The sequence below is a fragment of the Macaca thibetana genome, chromosome 10, assembly GCF_024542745.1.
Source record: "Macaca thibetana thibetana isolate TM-01 chromosome 10, ASM2454274v1, whole genome shotgun sequence".
NCBI lineage: Eukaryota > Metazoa > Chordata > Mammalia > Primates > Cercopithecidae > Macaca > Macaca thibetana.
The window spans coordinates 24,993,288-25,010,090 of NC_065587.1; the positions used below are offsets into that span (position 1 = coordinate 24,993,288).

At 41.3% G+C, this 16,803-nt stretch overlaps 1 protein-coding gene across 2 annotated transcripts in view; it reads right to left on the reverse strand.

Annotated features, from left to right (window-relative positions):
- MYO18B (myosin XVIIIB) overlaps positions 1–16,803 on the reverse strand; it is a 300,206-nt gene that overhangs the window by 106,868 nt on the left and 176,535 nt on the right. For both annotated transcript variants that reach the window (XM_050745880.1, XM_050745879.1), the window contains exon 34: positions 3,957–4,109. In XM_050745880.1, the coding sequence (XP_050601837.1) occupies positions 3,957–4,109 (153 nt within the window). The remainder of the gene's footprint in view (positions 1–3,956; positions 4,110–16,803) is intronic.

Here is a 16,803-nt window from a genome sequence, read left to right on the forward strand (position 1 = left end):
GAATTAGCAAGTGCTGGATCCAGTTTTCTCTACTCAAAAATTAACTAATTTTAAAACAGGTGAAAATAAGATGTGTCACACTAATATAACCTCAGTGGCAGTTTTCCCATCTGCAAAATAGACATACTACCACTGAACTCAAACGGGTGTTCTGAGGGATAAATAAAGCCTATGGTTCCCCCAGAATCCCCCAGTGTGGTTGTTTAAAAATGCAGATCCTGAATTCCAACCAAAACTTGATTTATTTTTAAATGCGGGGGGTGGGGAGGGGGCAGAATTCAGAAGTCTGTGATTTTAAAATGGTGTTTAACTTCTCTGATGTGCAGCCAAATCTGAGAAACCTCCGAGACACTAAAGAAAAGTCTGGTACATAGTAAGTGCCTGACAATAAAAGTTAATAGGACCCATATTAGGCAAACCAAGTTGTAAGGGTATAGGACATGTATTGCTGTGGGCCCTTAGGTAAATTACTCAACCTCTCAGAGACTGCCTCTTCATTAGTAAAATGGGTTGAAAATAGGGATAGCCACCTCCTAGGGTTATGGCAAGGACGTTCTGAAATAACACACTTAAATGTTGCTAACCAAACCTCATCTGCACATCCCATCGATTCCCAATCAACCCCACGTTTGTCCCTTCTTGCCATCTCTATCAATACTCCCCCAACCCAGGTGACCATTTCCTCTGGCCTAGAAGGGTGCGTTAGCCTTCTAAGGATATCCCCTCATACCTTCCATAATCCGATCTCCACACAGAACAACAATCCTCTAAAACATGAATCCGATTCTGTCACGCTTCACTCACAACCTCCCAATGGCTTCTCACCACCCCTGGGATAAAATCCAAACCTTCCAGGCCCCGTATGTTCTGGTCCCTGCCTGTTTCTCCTTCTCCCAGGGTATTTTAGCTGACCACCCAAGCTAAACAGGACGCCCCTGCAGTTCTCTATCTTAGCACCCTATTTATTTCCTTTCTCATTCAAATTAAGGTGTGGGATGATTCTATTTATTCGTATCATTGTTTGTCTTCTTTTCCATCAGATGTAACTTCTGTGATGGTGGGTACCACTGCTTTCTCACTATCCATGGCGCTTATATTTAGCACACTGCCTGACACACAGTAGGTGCTGCATAAATACTGAATGAATGAAATTGTTCAGCATCATGCTCCGCACTTAAGCAGCAGCCAGCAGCAAAGTTAGCTCCCTCTTCCTTCCTCCTCCTGTCTGCTTTCCCTACCTATGTCCCTGGAGCCTTCAGGCAAAGGACAAATACTGTATATTGGAGAGGAGATGCAGCAATGCCCAATGTCATCACTGCTTTATTTGATTAGCTCTGACTCTGGCATCCGGGACACGTGCGCTGGGAGCCAAAGCAACTGTATCCTGACCTCTGGTCCACGCGATCCCATCCTTATAACGATTTCCATGACAACAGCAACGAAAAGCCAAGGCTGTGGATTTCCTTTGATAGGAGCCGGATGCAGAGACTGGGAAGAAGGACTTTCAGAAGAATGAGGCTCTTTGATTCAGCTCAAAGCGCCTTCATTAAATACCACTTTTTCCCAAGAACATGCATTTTAACCCTGCAGAGGGCGAATTCTCATGAATACTTAATAAAACAAAAAAAGAAAAAGTAACAAAATCTCTGTGGTTTCTTTTCAAAAACATCCACCTGTTGGGGGAGGGGAGGTTTGGGTATTGTGGCACTGGGGACATTTTGATGGAAGATGGGCAGGCATGTGGCCTTCTGCCAAGCGAGTTGCTTCAACTCAAAATGCCTGGCCCCTGGCTGAGCCATCACACAGCAACTCTGCCTCCCTGGAGGCAAGCCAGGTGGCTCAAGGTTCCCTACCCACCTGGTCAGCCAAGCAGACAGGAAGATGCAATGTGAGTCAAAAGCATCTCCCAAGTCTGCACTTAGAATCACAAGCTTTGTATTCAAAACCCCGACTCTGCCACTTACCTACTGTGTTACTTTGGGCACACCACTTGCCACCTCTGGACAACATTTCCTCATCTGTAAAATGGGCACAATGCCACCTCCCCTCCCCTAGGAGCATCATGAGGATTAAGCAGGGTGATGCGGTCAAGCACAGGCGATACTGGCTTCCTGACATGGCCATGAAGAGGACAGAATGACCAGCCATCCTGGCTTGCCCAGGACCCAGAACTGGTAGCACTAAAACTAAGACAGTCTCAGATAAGTCAGGAGGGCGGATCACCCTAGAAGAGAATGATCTGATAAAGGAGATGGCTAAGAGTCATAGAATTTTCAAGATGGAAGGGTCCTCCCAGTGTCTTCTGGTTTAACAAGTTTACTTCTGTCATATTCTTTCCAATAGCATAAACTCGGTCTATTCATGAGAAAACCATCAAACCCAGATTAGAGAACATCCCATGGGATACCTGTCCAGTGCTCCTCAAGACTGTCAGGGTCCTGAAAAGCAAGGTCAGCCTGAGAAACTGTCCCAGAACAGAGGGGACTGGGCAGGCATGGCAATAAAAAGCAGCGTGCGGTCCCAGGTTGGATCCTGGGAGAGGAAATGGGCATTAACAGAGAAACTGGTGAACTCCAAATCAGGTCTGAATTCAGGTCTTCGTCTGGTTTTGTTTTAGTTGAGGTCTTCTAGTTAAGCGAATAAGCTCTAACTGAAATGTTTTGTTTTACAGATAGCAACTGACACCAGAGACTGGAAGCGGCAGAAGCTCTGGGATCTCTGTTTCCAACCATTGGCACTATAGTCTGTTGCCTTTTGCTGCTTTCCTGGAGACCTGCTGGTCATCATGGGCTGTGTCTCCAGAAGGAAGAGAGAACAGCACTGGGTTTGGAGTTGGGAAACACGGGTTCCAGGCTTGGCTCAGCCTCTGACTGGAGGAAGGGATGGTAATCCTCCAGGAAGGAAGGTGGTGAAGGCATCTGGGCTTAGCAAGAATGACTGATCTAAGGAAAGGTAACATCAATTGCAAGGACACAACACTCCCAGCAGAGCTCTAAGCCTCCCCAGGTATCTTCAGCTACCCATGGGGACTGGTAGCAAATACTGAGTTCCTGCTACATCATTCAGCTTTGGGACCTCTCTCCCCAAGGCTTGCACCACCCTGTCAGATCCATTCACATTTCTCAACACTGGCTGCCCTGGACCACACTGTCTGTCGCCGGAACAGCCCACACGCATGACATCTCCTCAGGTCCCCAGGCTCTGCTCTGGCCTCACTTCCCTACCATCCTCAACCTTGCCACTCCTCCTGTCCTCCTTTGAAGCAGCCAGGGATGGTAGAGCCTGAAGATCTGGGTTCAAATCCTGATTCTGCTGCTTTCAAGCTGCGTGACTTTGGGTAGGTCATCACGCCTTTCTGCCACCCAATCACCTGAACTTGTGAAATGAAGTTGATGATCCTCACCTCACTCAGCAATCCTGAGAACAGCATGCAGCACCATACTGGGTCCTGAGATACAGAGGACCCAGTACCTAGTGAGGGCTCCAGCTGGTAGCAGCCAGTGGTCAACATCATGTCTTGATCAATATCATTAGCATACTAATAGGCAGTCAAACTGCCAACGTTTGTATAACTGTTGCTGTTGTTAAGCATTGGTTTTGCATGACTGGCACTATTGCTATTTGGCTCATATACACACCACCCACACACACACACACACACACACACACACACAGACCAGGCACACTGCACTCAGCCATTCTGGCTAGTGTTGATCTGCCCAAGTCCTCCAGACATCATCTCTGAAGAAGGCAACAGGACTCCTTCTTAGATCCCTCCTCCTCACCGACACTCCATGTGACCCTTGCAGCCCCGAAATGCCCCCCATCTCCCTGCAGTTCTGTGAAAGTTGGAGGTTGGCACCACGGTTCCGCTCATACCTGGGAGGGAAAGCCATTCCCTGCAGGTCGTAGCATCCTCCCCACCCTGATTCTCAAGGGGATCCCATGACCCCCACCTGGCTGTGCACTTTCTCCAGCTCCTCCTTGCTGACTGATGTCTTGCCATCCTCCATGGTGCCGAGAAGGAGCTGCACGTCTGACAACAGTGCATGTGTCCTCCTGAGGTCTCTCCGAAGTCGCTTCTCCACGTCAAAGTCCCGATGGCCAATCTGAAAGCCAAAGGAAGACCCATGAGCTTAGGTGGCAAAGCAGTGGCCAGGGTCTAAGTTTTCCGGAACCAGGCTCCCTGGTTTAAATCCTGCCTTTGCCACTCACACTGTGTGACCTTGGGCAAGACCATTCTCCTCCCCGAGCCTCAGTTTCCTCAACTGAGAAATGGGATTGGCACCAACCACATTGGGCTGCTGTGAAAATTAAATACCTGCCTAGCCTAATGCTTGACACAGAATAAATGTACAAGAAATATGAGTTGCTATCATTGCTGCTATTATAGCTCGTATGGATCCAAAGTCACTCCGTCATCCCACCTTTCGCGCACAAGTCATCAGTATGACCTCACCTCATCTTGTAAGAGCCTCATGTGCCAGGTGAATCCCTCTGCTGCTGGCCAGGTTCTGCTGACAGAGTTAGGACAGTCCTGGGTGGGCAGGGACTGGACAGAGCCTCTCGATTTCTGGGGAGTTATTAATGTTATTGATCTGGGTGTTGTTGTATGAGTTTATGAAAATTCATTGAGCTGTACACGTGGGGTATGGAGTCCTCTGTATGTGTGTTACACCTCAGTAAATTGTAAATGTGCTCCTTTTGATGATCTAAGTCAATCTTTTCTGTCCTTTGGTCCTGTTTTCCAGTTTAAGGACAAGAAAATGACATCATTTGCTGCAGAGGAACCTTACCCAGAGGTGAGTACATTCCTTCCCCCAGAATCTTGAATTTGCCAGGGGCAGCTGTTGAGGGAGTCCCAAAGAAGCCACATCCTGGACTGGGCACCAGGACTGTGACCTTAGACTCCTTGACAGCTTTCAATGACCAAAAAGTACAGGCTAAGCCAAAGCAGAAGAGGTACAGAATTACACTGGGCCCTACATGAAATTTCAACAGCCGGTCGGTCACCTCTCTAGAAACAGCACTGACTTAAAAGACAACGTGTTAACATCCCTGAAAGAAACTAACGACTCCTTTCTCGGACTCTTCAGGAGACCAGAGGATACAATACGGGCCTGTCCATCAGATGGGGAGTTTTAAGGAAAACAGGGTGCAGGTCCCTCAACACTGGGATGTGGTTTTTACACACCTGGAAATCTGTGTCTCCACATCAAATGCTAACCATTTCCTGGGATGCTCAGAATGTCCTGGAATATTCTAGAAAAAACACGGGGTTGAGAATGAGCAGATCTAAGCTTTAAACCCTGGCTCACCATTTGTTGATGATGGAACAGTGGCTGAGTCACGCCACATCTCTGAACCTGAGTTTTCTCATCCACAAAAGGAGAGGTTAAAAAAACACCCTGTCCTTCCTGTTGAGATAAGACAAGGATCAGACGTGATATTGGATTCCAAAGCACTTTGTATGCTGTTGAGTGCTTTGCAAATATAAAGGATTGTGAGTATTGTCTGATGACCTAGAATGTGTTCCTCCAAATTTTGTATTTCTATTTCTCCACTGCTGGTTTTGAATTCTTTGACAAACAAGTTGGTTCTTAGAATATGGTCTTTATATCTGAAATGTATTGTTTTTGGTAGGTTCAAAATGCTGTTCTATTATACACACACACACACACACACACACACACACAGTCTCACCTGCTGAACTGAGGGCTGGGCATTGTGCCAGGCTCTTTGTCACGTGTTATTGCATTTAACTCCTGTGACAATCTCCTTAAACAGACCTTATTACTATTGCCTTTGCAAATGTAGTAATAGCTTACATTTATAGACACTTTCTAAGTGTCATATACTATTCTAAACACTTTATAGCTATTAATGCATTTAGTCATCATGATGAATCGATGAGGTGTATAGTATTATGATTCCCATTTTACAGATAATGAAACTGAAGTTTGCAAAGATGAGGTAATTTGCCTCAGTTCACACAGCTAGTAAGTGGCAGAGTAGGAATATGAATCCAGCTTTTCTGGCTGGAGAGTGGTAATTTTAGTAAAATATACCATTAGATAGGTGTGTTTTAGTCTTTAATTCTGAAAAAAATACATCATGGGAGCACAGAAGAGCATTATCCAGCTCAGGCTGGGATGGAATTGGGAAGTAGAAGGTAGCTACCGCTAGCGAGGGGAGGTAGAGGCAGGATGTTTTAGGTAGAAGGCACTTAATGAGTAGAGGCAGAGAGGCGAGAAACAGTCTGGGCTATGCATTTCTGGGTGGTTGCCATGAGGGTATAAAACCCTGGAGTGGGTGGGGGGCAGGTTAGAAAGTGAAAGAGGTTTTCCAGGGCTCTTACATGGAGGAACAACTGATATGAAAGAAATGATCTGCCCAACGTCATACTGCTACTAAGTGGCTATGCAGAGATCTGAATCCAGGCAGTTCAGCATTAGGATGTTAAGTCTCTAACCATTGCACCACAGTGCCTAGTGGAGCTGCTTCATGAACCCAGATTTACTTACTCTAGAACCCAGACTCTTACCATGATTACGCTTAGGCAGTGGGCTTTGCACATTTCTTATATTTGTGTCTGTTTTTGTTTTGCGCATACCCTAGAGTGCCTTTAATTCTCCTGTGGGGCGAGTTAGCATCAGGGACATTCCCTGATGTTGACACTGACCATGCAGTAGAGATGGCTCAGATTCTACGATCTTCACTGCCTGAAAGGCCCTGAAAATGCTGGCACTTTTCAGAGGAAGCACTGCAAACAAAATTCACAAGAAAATCTCAGACCAGTCATCCTCCCATTTATAATAAATGGCTACAAGCGAGGAGGGCAAAAAATACCACTCATTAGGTTAATGGGAAATAAATGTCATGCTGCGAGTTTCCATTTTGTAGCACAAAGCTTCAAACTTTGATAAAGATGGTTAATAATTAACCAATAAATCTACATGATGTTTAGTGTTGTTATGAGTAACTATATTGCAGTCTTAGTTGGTTCACCATTTATCTAAAGGCAAATTATTTGGGGGAACTTGTTAAATGTCCATTGTCAAAAGAATCTCCAAGCACTATTAAAATATGATCTAGACGTGCTGTTAGGGATAATCAAACCACTTTACAGATGGGGAAATTGAGGCTTGGAGAGAGAATGCATGTTGCTACAGGTTTCACAAATTAATGGCAGAACTGGCTGCCTGAGAACACGATGAAAAAAAGATGGTCCACAAAAATATGGTTCTAGCTAAGTGGACCTTATTGCTTTTAAGCAGAATCATAATAGGTTTTTAAAATGATAGACATTCAAATAATATAGACCTCCTTTAGAATCCTCCTAGGGTACTAACTTGCTAGGCAATCCTGGGCAAGTTGCTTTACTTTTCCGAGCCTTACTTCTTTCATTTATATGAAGGAAATAATAATATCTAACCCACAGCATTACTGTGAAAATTAATGTTGGTAAAAAAATATGATTAAGCATATATCTTGAAATTTATGAGTAACAACCAAACGAACAGAAATAAAGTTTGTAGCTTCTGAACCAATAGCTCAAAAGAGAACACAGGAAACATCAATCTATCTAAAAGTAGGAAAGCAATAGAGGGAGAGCAATGTAAAGGAACATGAAACTAAAAAAACACAAAATAAGATAATACAAAATAGTTTCAAATATATCAGTCATTATAACATATGTAAATAAATTAAATTTTTATATGAAAAGCTAGACTAAAATATTGCATTGAAATTATCCAGCTGTTTAAAGAAAACACATGAACATGCACACACACACCCCTACAAATCTTTAAAATGAAATAGAAAAAGATCTTGCAGGTAAACTGACTAAAATAAATCAAGCAAAATAAAATAAGGCAAAACTCATTCATGGAGAAAGAAAGACACCAGGTAAGAATCGAAGCAATGATCTTCAAGAAAATAAAGCAATACAAAACTTAGATGCACCTAAATATATAACCATAAATACATAAAGAGAAACTATGACAGAATTGTTAACAAAACTTGGAATAACAACTCTCATGGTAAGGATATAACAGGACTCTCTCAGAAACTGATCAAGAACTCAAAACCAAAGTTAACAGGAGGTAGTTTTTAAAAATACATAATCATGTATTTTAAAACTTTTCTTTATGGCTTATGCTTTTACATTTGTATATAATGTTGAAATAAAAAATTAACAAGCTTGATTTATTTGCCACGTATAGAACCCTATGCCTCATAAACAGTTACATTATTTTCCACTCAATAGTTCATTTTTGTTTCTTTGGTTTTATTTTTATTTTTGAGAAAAGGTCTCACTCTGTCACCCAGGTTGGAGGGCAGTGGCGTGATCTTGGCTCACTACAACCTCTGCCTCCTGGGTTCTAGTGATTCTCATGCCTCAGCCTCCTGAGCAGCTGGGATTACAGGTGCCCAACACAACACCTGGCCAATTTTTATATTTTTAGTAGAGGCAGGGTTTCACCATGTTGGTCAGGCTGGTCTCAAACTCCTGATCTCAAATGATCTGCCCATCTTGGCCTCCCAAAGTGCTGGGATTACAGGTGTGAGCCACTGTGCCCAGCCACACACAATAGTTTATTAAACTCTACCAATAACTAGAGCAACAAAGAGATCTCTACAATTTCAAAGAAAAGATGTTACGCATTCTACCATGTTATCTATCCAAAGTGCCCTTAAATTAAAAATTAACAATAGAAAGTTATTCTATCCTAAATCATCATCCTAAATGTTAATAAACTTGAAACTCGAGTTCTAGATAGCTTACAGGTTAAAAGAAAAAAGAACAAAAGATAAGACAAAACACTTAGTAGATGGCGCTAAAACAGCAATTCCAGGTAAATGTATTATCTTAAATGTACTTAAAAGAAAACATTTTAAGTGGGAAACAAAATATTGAAGGTGAGTCAAACATTTTAATACTAAAACTGAAGACCAAGAACAAAAATCTAAACCAATGGGGCCGGGCACGGTAGCTCACGTCAGTAATCTCAGCACATGGGAGCCAAGGCTTGTGGATCATGAGGTCAGGAGATCGAGACCATCCTGGCTAACATGGTGAAACCCTGTCTCTACTAAAAATACAAAAGATTAACCAGGCGTGGTGGTGGGAGCCTGTAGTCCCAGCTACTTGGGAGGCTGAGGCAGGAGAATGGCGTCACCCCAGGAGAGGGGCTTGCAGTGAGCTGAGATCGCGCCACTGCACTCCAGCCTGGGCGACACAGTGAGACTCCATTTCAAAAAAAAAAAAAAAAACACACACAGAAAAAACAAAAAACTAATCAGTGGAAAAAAGAAGGAAAAAGAAACAAATACACAACAAAGAAGCAATAAAACAAAAGCAGGTTATTTGAAGGGATTACACATAAAACTCTAACAAGACTAATCATCATTAACCACAAAAAACTCAAAAGTAAACATTATTATGATTAAAAAGAAAATAATCTGATACAGTAGAATTTTTTAAATAACAAAATACCATGAACATTTTTTATGTCAACCTATTTGAAAAATTAGATGAAATAATAAATGTCTAGAAACATTTTAGTTACCAAAGTTCACTCAGTAAGGAAAAGAATTATACCTGAATTTGTGTTCAGTTATGATTACAGCATTTTGGCACAGTAATCAAATAGGGTTACAAGCAAATTGTATCAAATTTGCAAGAACTGCATGATCCAAATTTTACAAAAAATTGTCTCAGAAATAGTTGTGAACTCATTTTATGAGATTAGTATAACACTTGGCAAAGTCTAAGAGAAAAAAATTACAAACCAATCTTACTTATGTGCCTGGTTTCAAAAATCCTAAATAAACTCTCAATAAACTGGTAGCAATCCAAAAGAGCCATGTATTGAAAACATATGACACTAAGAAAGGTTTATCTGGGAAATACATCAGGATACATTAAATATCTAAAATATACTACATTAATAGATTGAGACAGGTCATCAGATTATCAACAATTGCAGAAAAAGCACACAATATTCAATAATAAAACATCGTTTTTTAAGATATTAGAAAATTACAAACACAAGACTGATTTAACCTTATTAAAGTTACAGTTACATGCCACATTACATTTCCATCAGTGAGGGACTGTATATACAATGGTGGTCCCATAAACTTATAATACCATACTTTTGCTGTACCTTTTCTATGTTGAGATATGTTTAGGTACACAAATACTTACCACTATGTCACAATTGCCTACCAAACTCAGTACAGTAACATGCTGTACAGGTTTGTACCCCAGGAGCAATGGACTATATCAGATAGCCTAGGTGTGTAGAAGGCTATCCCATTTAGGTTTGTGTGAATGTACTCTAGGATGTTCCCACAATGATGAAATTGTCTAATGATGCATCTCTCAGAAAGTATCTCTGTCACTAAGCAATGCATCACTGTAATTACCAAATACACTGCAAATATGTATATCACAAAACTTTAGAAGCACTCCTATTAAGGTCAGGAACAAGAAAAGGATGTCAAACATCTTTCTCTACCATTCAATCTTATACTGGAGGCCCAAGCAAATGAAATAAGGTAAGAAAAAGAAACAAGACATAGAAAGTATAACTATTTTTTAAATTTGTTGAGATCTTTGTTGCCTCAATGGGACTATAGGCAGCGGGTGCCTGTAGTCCCAGCTGCTCAGGAGGCTGAGGCAGGAGAATGGTGTAAACCTGGGAGGCGGAGCTTGCAGTGAGCTAAGATCGCACCACTGCACCCCAGCCTGGGTGACAGAGCGAGACTCTGTCTCCAAAAAAAAAAAAAAAAAAAAAAAAGTCAAAAGCAATACTTTAGAACTACTAAGACACATGATGACAGTTCTATGAACTCAGTTAAAGAAGAGTATCTTGAAGATGGCCGAATAGGAACAGTTCCAGCCTCCAGTTCACAGCATGAGCAACACAGAAGACGGGTGATTTCTGCATTTTCAACTGAGGTGCAGACCGACACCTCACACCTCACACTGCTGGGTACACCCCTGAGACGAAGTTTCCAGAACAAGAATCAGACAGCAACACTCGCTGTTCAGCAATATTCTATCTTCTGCAGCCTCCGCTGCTGATACCCAGGCAAACAGGGTCTGGAGTGGACCTCAAGCAAATTCCAACAGACCTGCAGCTGAGGGTCCTGACTGTTAGAAGGAAAACTAACAAACAGAAAGGACACCACACCAAAACCCCATCAGTATATCACCATCATCAAAGACCAAAGGCAGATAAAACCACAAAGATGGGGCAAAAGCAGTGCAGAAAAGCTGGAAATTCAAAAAATCAGAGCGCGTCTCCCCCTCCAAAGGAACGCAGCTCATTGCCAGCAATGGAACAAAGCTAGATGGAGAATGACTTTGATGAGTTGAGAGAAGAAGGCTTCAGTCGATCAAACTTCTCAGAGCTAAAGAAGGAACTACGGAACCAGCACAAAGAAACTAAAATCCTTGAAAAAAGAATGGATGAATGGATAACTAGAATAATCAATGCAGAGAAGACCTTAAAAGAACTGATAGAGATGAAAACCATAACACGAGAACTACGTGACAAATGCGCAAGCTTCAGTAACCAACTCGATCAACTGGAAGAAAGAGTATCAGTGATTGAAGATCAAATGAATGAAATGAAGCGAGAAGAGAAGTGTAGAGAAAAAAGAGTAAAAAGAAATGGACAAAGCCTCCAAGAAATATGGAATTATGTGAAAAGACCAAATCTACGTCTGATTGGTGTGCCTGAAAGTGACGGGGAAAATGGAACCAAGTTGGAAAACACTCTGCAGGATATCATCCAGGAGAACTTCCCCAACCTAGTAAGGCAGGCCAACATTCAAATTCAGGAAATACAGAGAATGCCACAAAGATACTCCTCAAGAAGAGCAACTCCAAGACACATAATTGTCAGATTTACCAAAGTTGAAATGAAGGAAAAAATGTTAAGGGCAGCCAGAGAGAAAGGTCGGGTTACCCACAAAGGGAAGCCCATCAGACTAACAGCAGATCTCTCGGCAGAAACTCTACAAGCCAGAAGAGAGTGGGGGCCAATATTCAACATTCTTAAAGAAAAGAATTTTCAGCCCAGAATTTCATATCCAGCCAAACTAAGTTTCATAAGTGAAGGAGAAATAAAATCCTTTACAGACAAGCAAATGCTTAGAGATTTTGTCACCACCAGGCCTGCTCTACAAGAGATCCTGAAGGAAGCACTAAACATGGAAAGGAACAACCAGTACCAGCCATTGCAAAACATGCCAAAATGTAAAGTCCATCGATGATAGGAAGAAACTGCATCAACTAATGAGCAAAATAACCAGCTAATATCATAATGACAGGATCAAGTTCACACATAACAATATTAATCTTAAATGCAAATGGACTAACGGTCCAATTAAAAGACACAGACTGGCAAATTGGATAAAGAGTCAAGACCCATCAGTCTGCTGTATTCAGGAGACTCATCTCACATGCAGAGACACACATAGGCTCAAAATAAAGGGATGGAGGAAGATCTAACAAGCAAATGGAAAACAAAAAAAAAGCAGGGGTTGCAATCCTAGTCTCTGATAAAACAGACTTTAAACTATCAAAGATCAAAAGAGACAAAGAAGGCTATTACATAATGGTAAAGGGATCAATTCATCAGGAAGAGCTAACTATTCTAAATATATATGCACCCAATACAGGAGCACCCAGATTCATAAAGCAAGTCCTTAGAGACTTACAAAGAGACTTAGACTCCCATACAATAATAATGGGAGACTTCAACACCTCACTGTCAACATTAGACAGATCAACGAGACAGAAAGTTAACAAGGATATCCAGGAATTGAACTCAACTCTGCACCAAGCAGACCTAATAGACATCTACAGAACTCTCCACCCCAAATCAACAGAATATACATTCTTCTCAGCACCACATCGCACTTATTCCAAACTTGACCACATAGTTGGAAATAAAGCACTCCTCAGCAAATGTAAGAGAACAGAAATTATAACAAACTGTCTCTCAGACCACAGTCCAATCAAACTAGAACTCAGGACTAAGAAACTCAATCAAAACCGCTCAATTACACGGAAACTGAACAACCTGCTCCTGAATGACTACTGGGTACATAACAAAATGAAGGCGGAAATAAAGATGTTCTTTGAAACCAATGAGAACAAAGATACAACATACCAGAATCTCTGGGACACATTTAAAGCAGTGTGTAGAGGGAAATTTATAGCACTAAATGCACACAAGAGAAAGCAGGAAAGATCTAAAATTGACACCCTAACATCACAATTAAAAGAACTAGAGAAGCAAGAGCAAACACATTCAAAAGCTAGCAGAAGGCAAGAAATAACTAAGATCAGAGCAGAACTGAAGGAGATAGAGACACAAAAAACCCTCCAAAAAATCAGACCTGGTTTTTTGAAAAGATCAACAAAATTGACAGACTGCTAGCAAGACTAATAAAGAAGAAAAGAGAGAAGAATCAAATAGACACAATAAAAAATGATAAAGGGGATATCACCACCAACCCCACAGAAATACAAACTACCATCAGAGAGTACTATAAACACCTCTACGCAAAACCTAGAAGAAATGGATAATTTCCTGGACACTTACACTCTCTCAAGACTCAACCAGGAAGAAGTTGAATCCCTGAATAGACAAATAGCAGGCTCTGAAGTGGAGGCAATAATTAATAGCCTACCAACCAAAAAAAGTCCAGGACCAGATGGATTCACAGCCGAATTCTACCAGAGGTACAAGGAGGAGCTGGTACCATTCCTTCTGAAACTATTCCAATCAGTAGAAAAAGAGGGAATCCTCCCTAACTCATTTTATGAGGCCAACACCATCCTGATACCAAAGCCTGGCAGAGACACAACAAAAAAAGAGAATTTTAGGCCAATATCCCTGATGAACATCAATGCAAAAATCCTCAATAAAATACTGGCAAACCAAATCCAGCAGCACATCAAAAAGCTTATCCACCATGATCAAGTGGGCTTCATCCCTGGGATGCAAGGCTGGTTCAACATATGCAAATCAATAAATGTAATCCAGCATATAAACAGAACCAAAGACAAAAACCACATGATTATCTCAATAGATGCAGAAAAGGCCTTTGACAAAATTCAACAGCCCTTCGTGCTAAAAACTCTCAATAAATTCAGTATTGATGGAACGTATCTCAAAATAATAAGAGCTATTTATGACAAACCCACAGCCAATATCATACTGAATGGGCAAAAACTGGAAGCATTCCTTTTGAAAACTGGCACAAGACAGGGATGCCCTCTCTCACCACTCCTATTCAACATAGTGTTGGAAGTTCTGGCTAGGGCAATCAGGCAAGAGAAAGAAATAAAGGGTATTCAGTTAGGAAAAGAAGAAGTTAAATTGTTCCTGTTTACAGATGACATGATTATATATTTAGAAAACCCCATCGTCTCAGCCCAAAATCTCCTTAAGCTGATAAGCAACTTCAGCAAAGTCTCAGGATACAAAATCAATGTGCAGAAATCACAAGCATTCTTATACACCAGTAACAGACAAACAGAGAGCCAGATCATGAATGAACTCCCATTCACAAAGCTTCAAAGAGAATAAAATACCTAGGAATTCAACTTACAAGGGATGTGAAGGACCTCTTCAAGGAGAACTACAAACCACTGCTCAGTGAAATAAAAGAGGACACAAACAAATGGAAGAACATACCATGCTCATGGAAAGGAAGAACCAATATTGTGAAAATGGCCATACTGCCCAAGGTAATTTATAGATTCAATGCCATCCCCATTAAGCTACCAATGACTTCCTTCACAGAATTGGAAAAAATTGCTTTAAAGTTCATATGGAACCAAAAAAGACCCTGCATTGCCAAGACAATCCTAAGTCAAAAGAACAAAGCTGGAGGCATCACGCTACCTGACTTCAAACTATACTACAAAGCTATAGTAACCAAAACAGCATGGTACTGGTACCAAAACAGAGATATAGACCAATGGAACAGAGCCCTCAGAAACAATACTACACATCTACAGCCATCTGATCTTTGACAAACCTGACAAAAAAAAGAAACGGGGAAAGGATTCCCTATTTAATAAATGGTGCTGGGAAAATTGGCTAGCCATAAGTAGAAAGCTGAAACTGGATTCTTTCCTTACTCCTTATACGAAAATTAATTCAAGATGGATTAGAGACTTAAATGTTAGACCTAAAACCATAAAAACCCTAGAAGAAAACCTAGGGAATACCATTCAGGACATAGGCATGGGCAAGGACTTCAGGTCTAAAACACCAAAAGCAATGGCAACAAAAGCCAGAATTGACAAATGGGATCTAATTAAACTAAAGAGCTTCTGCACAGCAAAAGAAACTACCATCAGAGTGAACAGGTAACCTACAGAATGGGAGAAAATTTTTGCAATCTACTCATCTGACAAGGAGCTAATATCCAGAACCTACAAAGAACTCAAACAAATTTACAAGAAAAAAACAACCCCATCAAAAAGTGGGCAAAGGATATGAACAGACACTTCTCAAAAGACGACATTCATACAGCCAAAAGACACATGAAAAAAAATGCTCATCATCACTCACCATCAGAGAAATGCAAATCAAAACCACAATGAGATAACATCTCACACCAGTTAAAATGGCAATCATTAAAAAATCAGGAAACAACAGACGCTGGAGAGGATGTGGAGAAATAGGAACACTTTGACACTGTTGGTGGGACTGTAAACTAGTTCAACCATTTGGAAGACAGTGTGGCGATTCCTCAAGGATCTAGAACTAGAAATACCATTTCACCCAGCCATCCCATTACTGGGTATATACCCAAAGGATTATAAATCATGCTGCTATAAAGACACATGCACACGTTATGTTTATTGCAGCACTATTCACAATAGCAAAGACTTGGAATCAACCCAAATGTCCATCAGTGACAGACTGGATTAAGAAAATGGGGCACATATACACCATGGAATACTATGCAGCCATAAAAAAGGATGAGTTCATGTCTTTTGTAGGGACATGGATGCAGCTGGAAACCATCATTCTCAGCAAACTATCACAAGAACAGAAAACCAAACACCACATGTTCTCATTTATAGGTAGGAATTGAACAATGAGATCACTTGGACACAGGACGGGCAACATCACACACTGGGGCCTATTGTGGGGAGGTGGGAGGGGGGAAGGATAGCATTAGAAGATACACCTAATGTAAAGGACAAGTTAATGGGTGCAGCACACCAACATGGCACATGTATACATATGTAACAAACCTGCACGTTGTGCACATGTACCCTACAACTTAAAGTAAAATAATAATAAAGTGGCCGGGCGCAGTGGCTCAAGCCTGCAATCCCAGCACTTTGGGAGGCCAAGACAGGCGGATCACGAGGTCAGGAGATCGAGACCATCCTGGCTAACACGGTGAAACCCCATCTCTACTAACAAAAATACAAAAAAAAACTAGCTGGGCGAGGTGACGGGCACCTGTAGTCCCAGCTACTCGGGAGGCTGAGGCAGGAGAATGGCGTAAACCCAGGAGGCGGAGCTTGCAGTGAGCTGAGATCCGGCCACTGCACTCCAACCTGGGTGACAGAGCGAGACTCCATCTCAAAAAAATAATAATAATAATAATAATAAAAGAAGAGTATCTTAAGATATAAAAGCACAAACCATAAAACATGGTTAACACGACTATATTAAAAATATTTTTTATTAAGCTAAGGACATTATAAACAAAGTGAAACAATTATGCATAGTGTAGGAGATATTT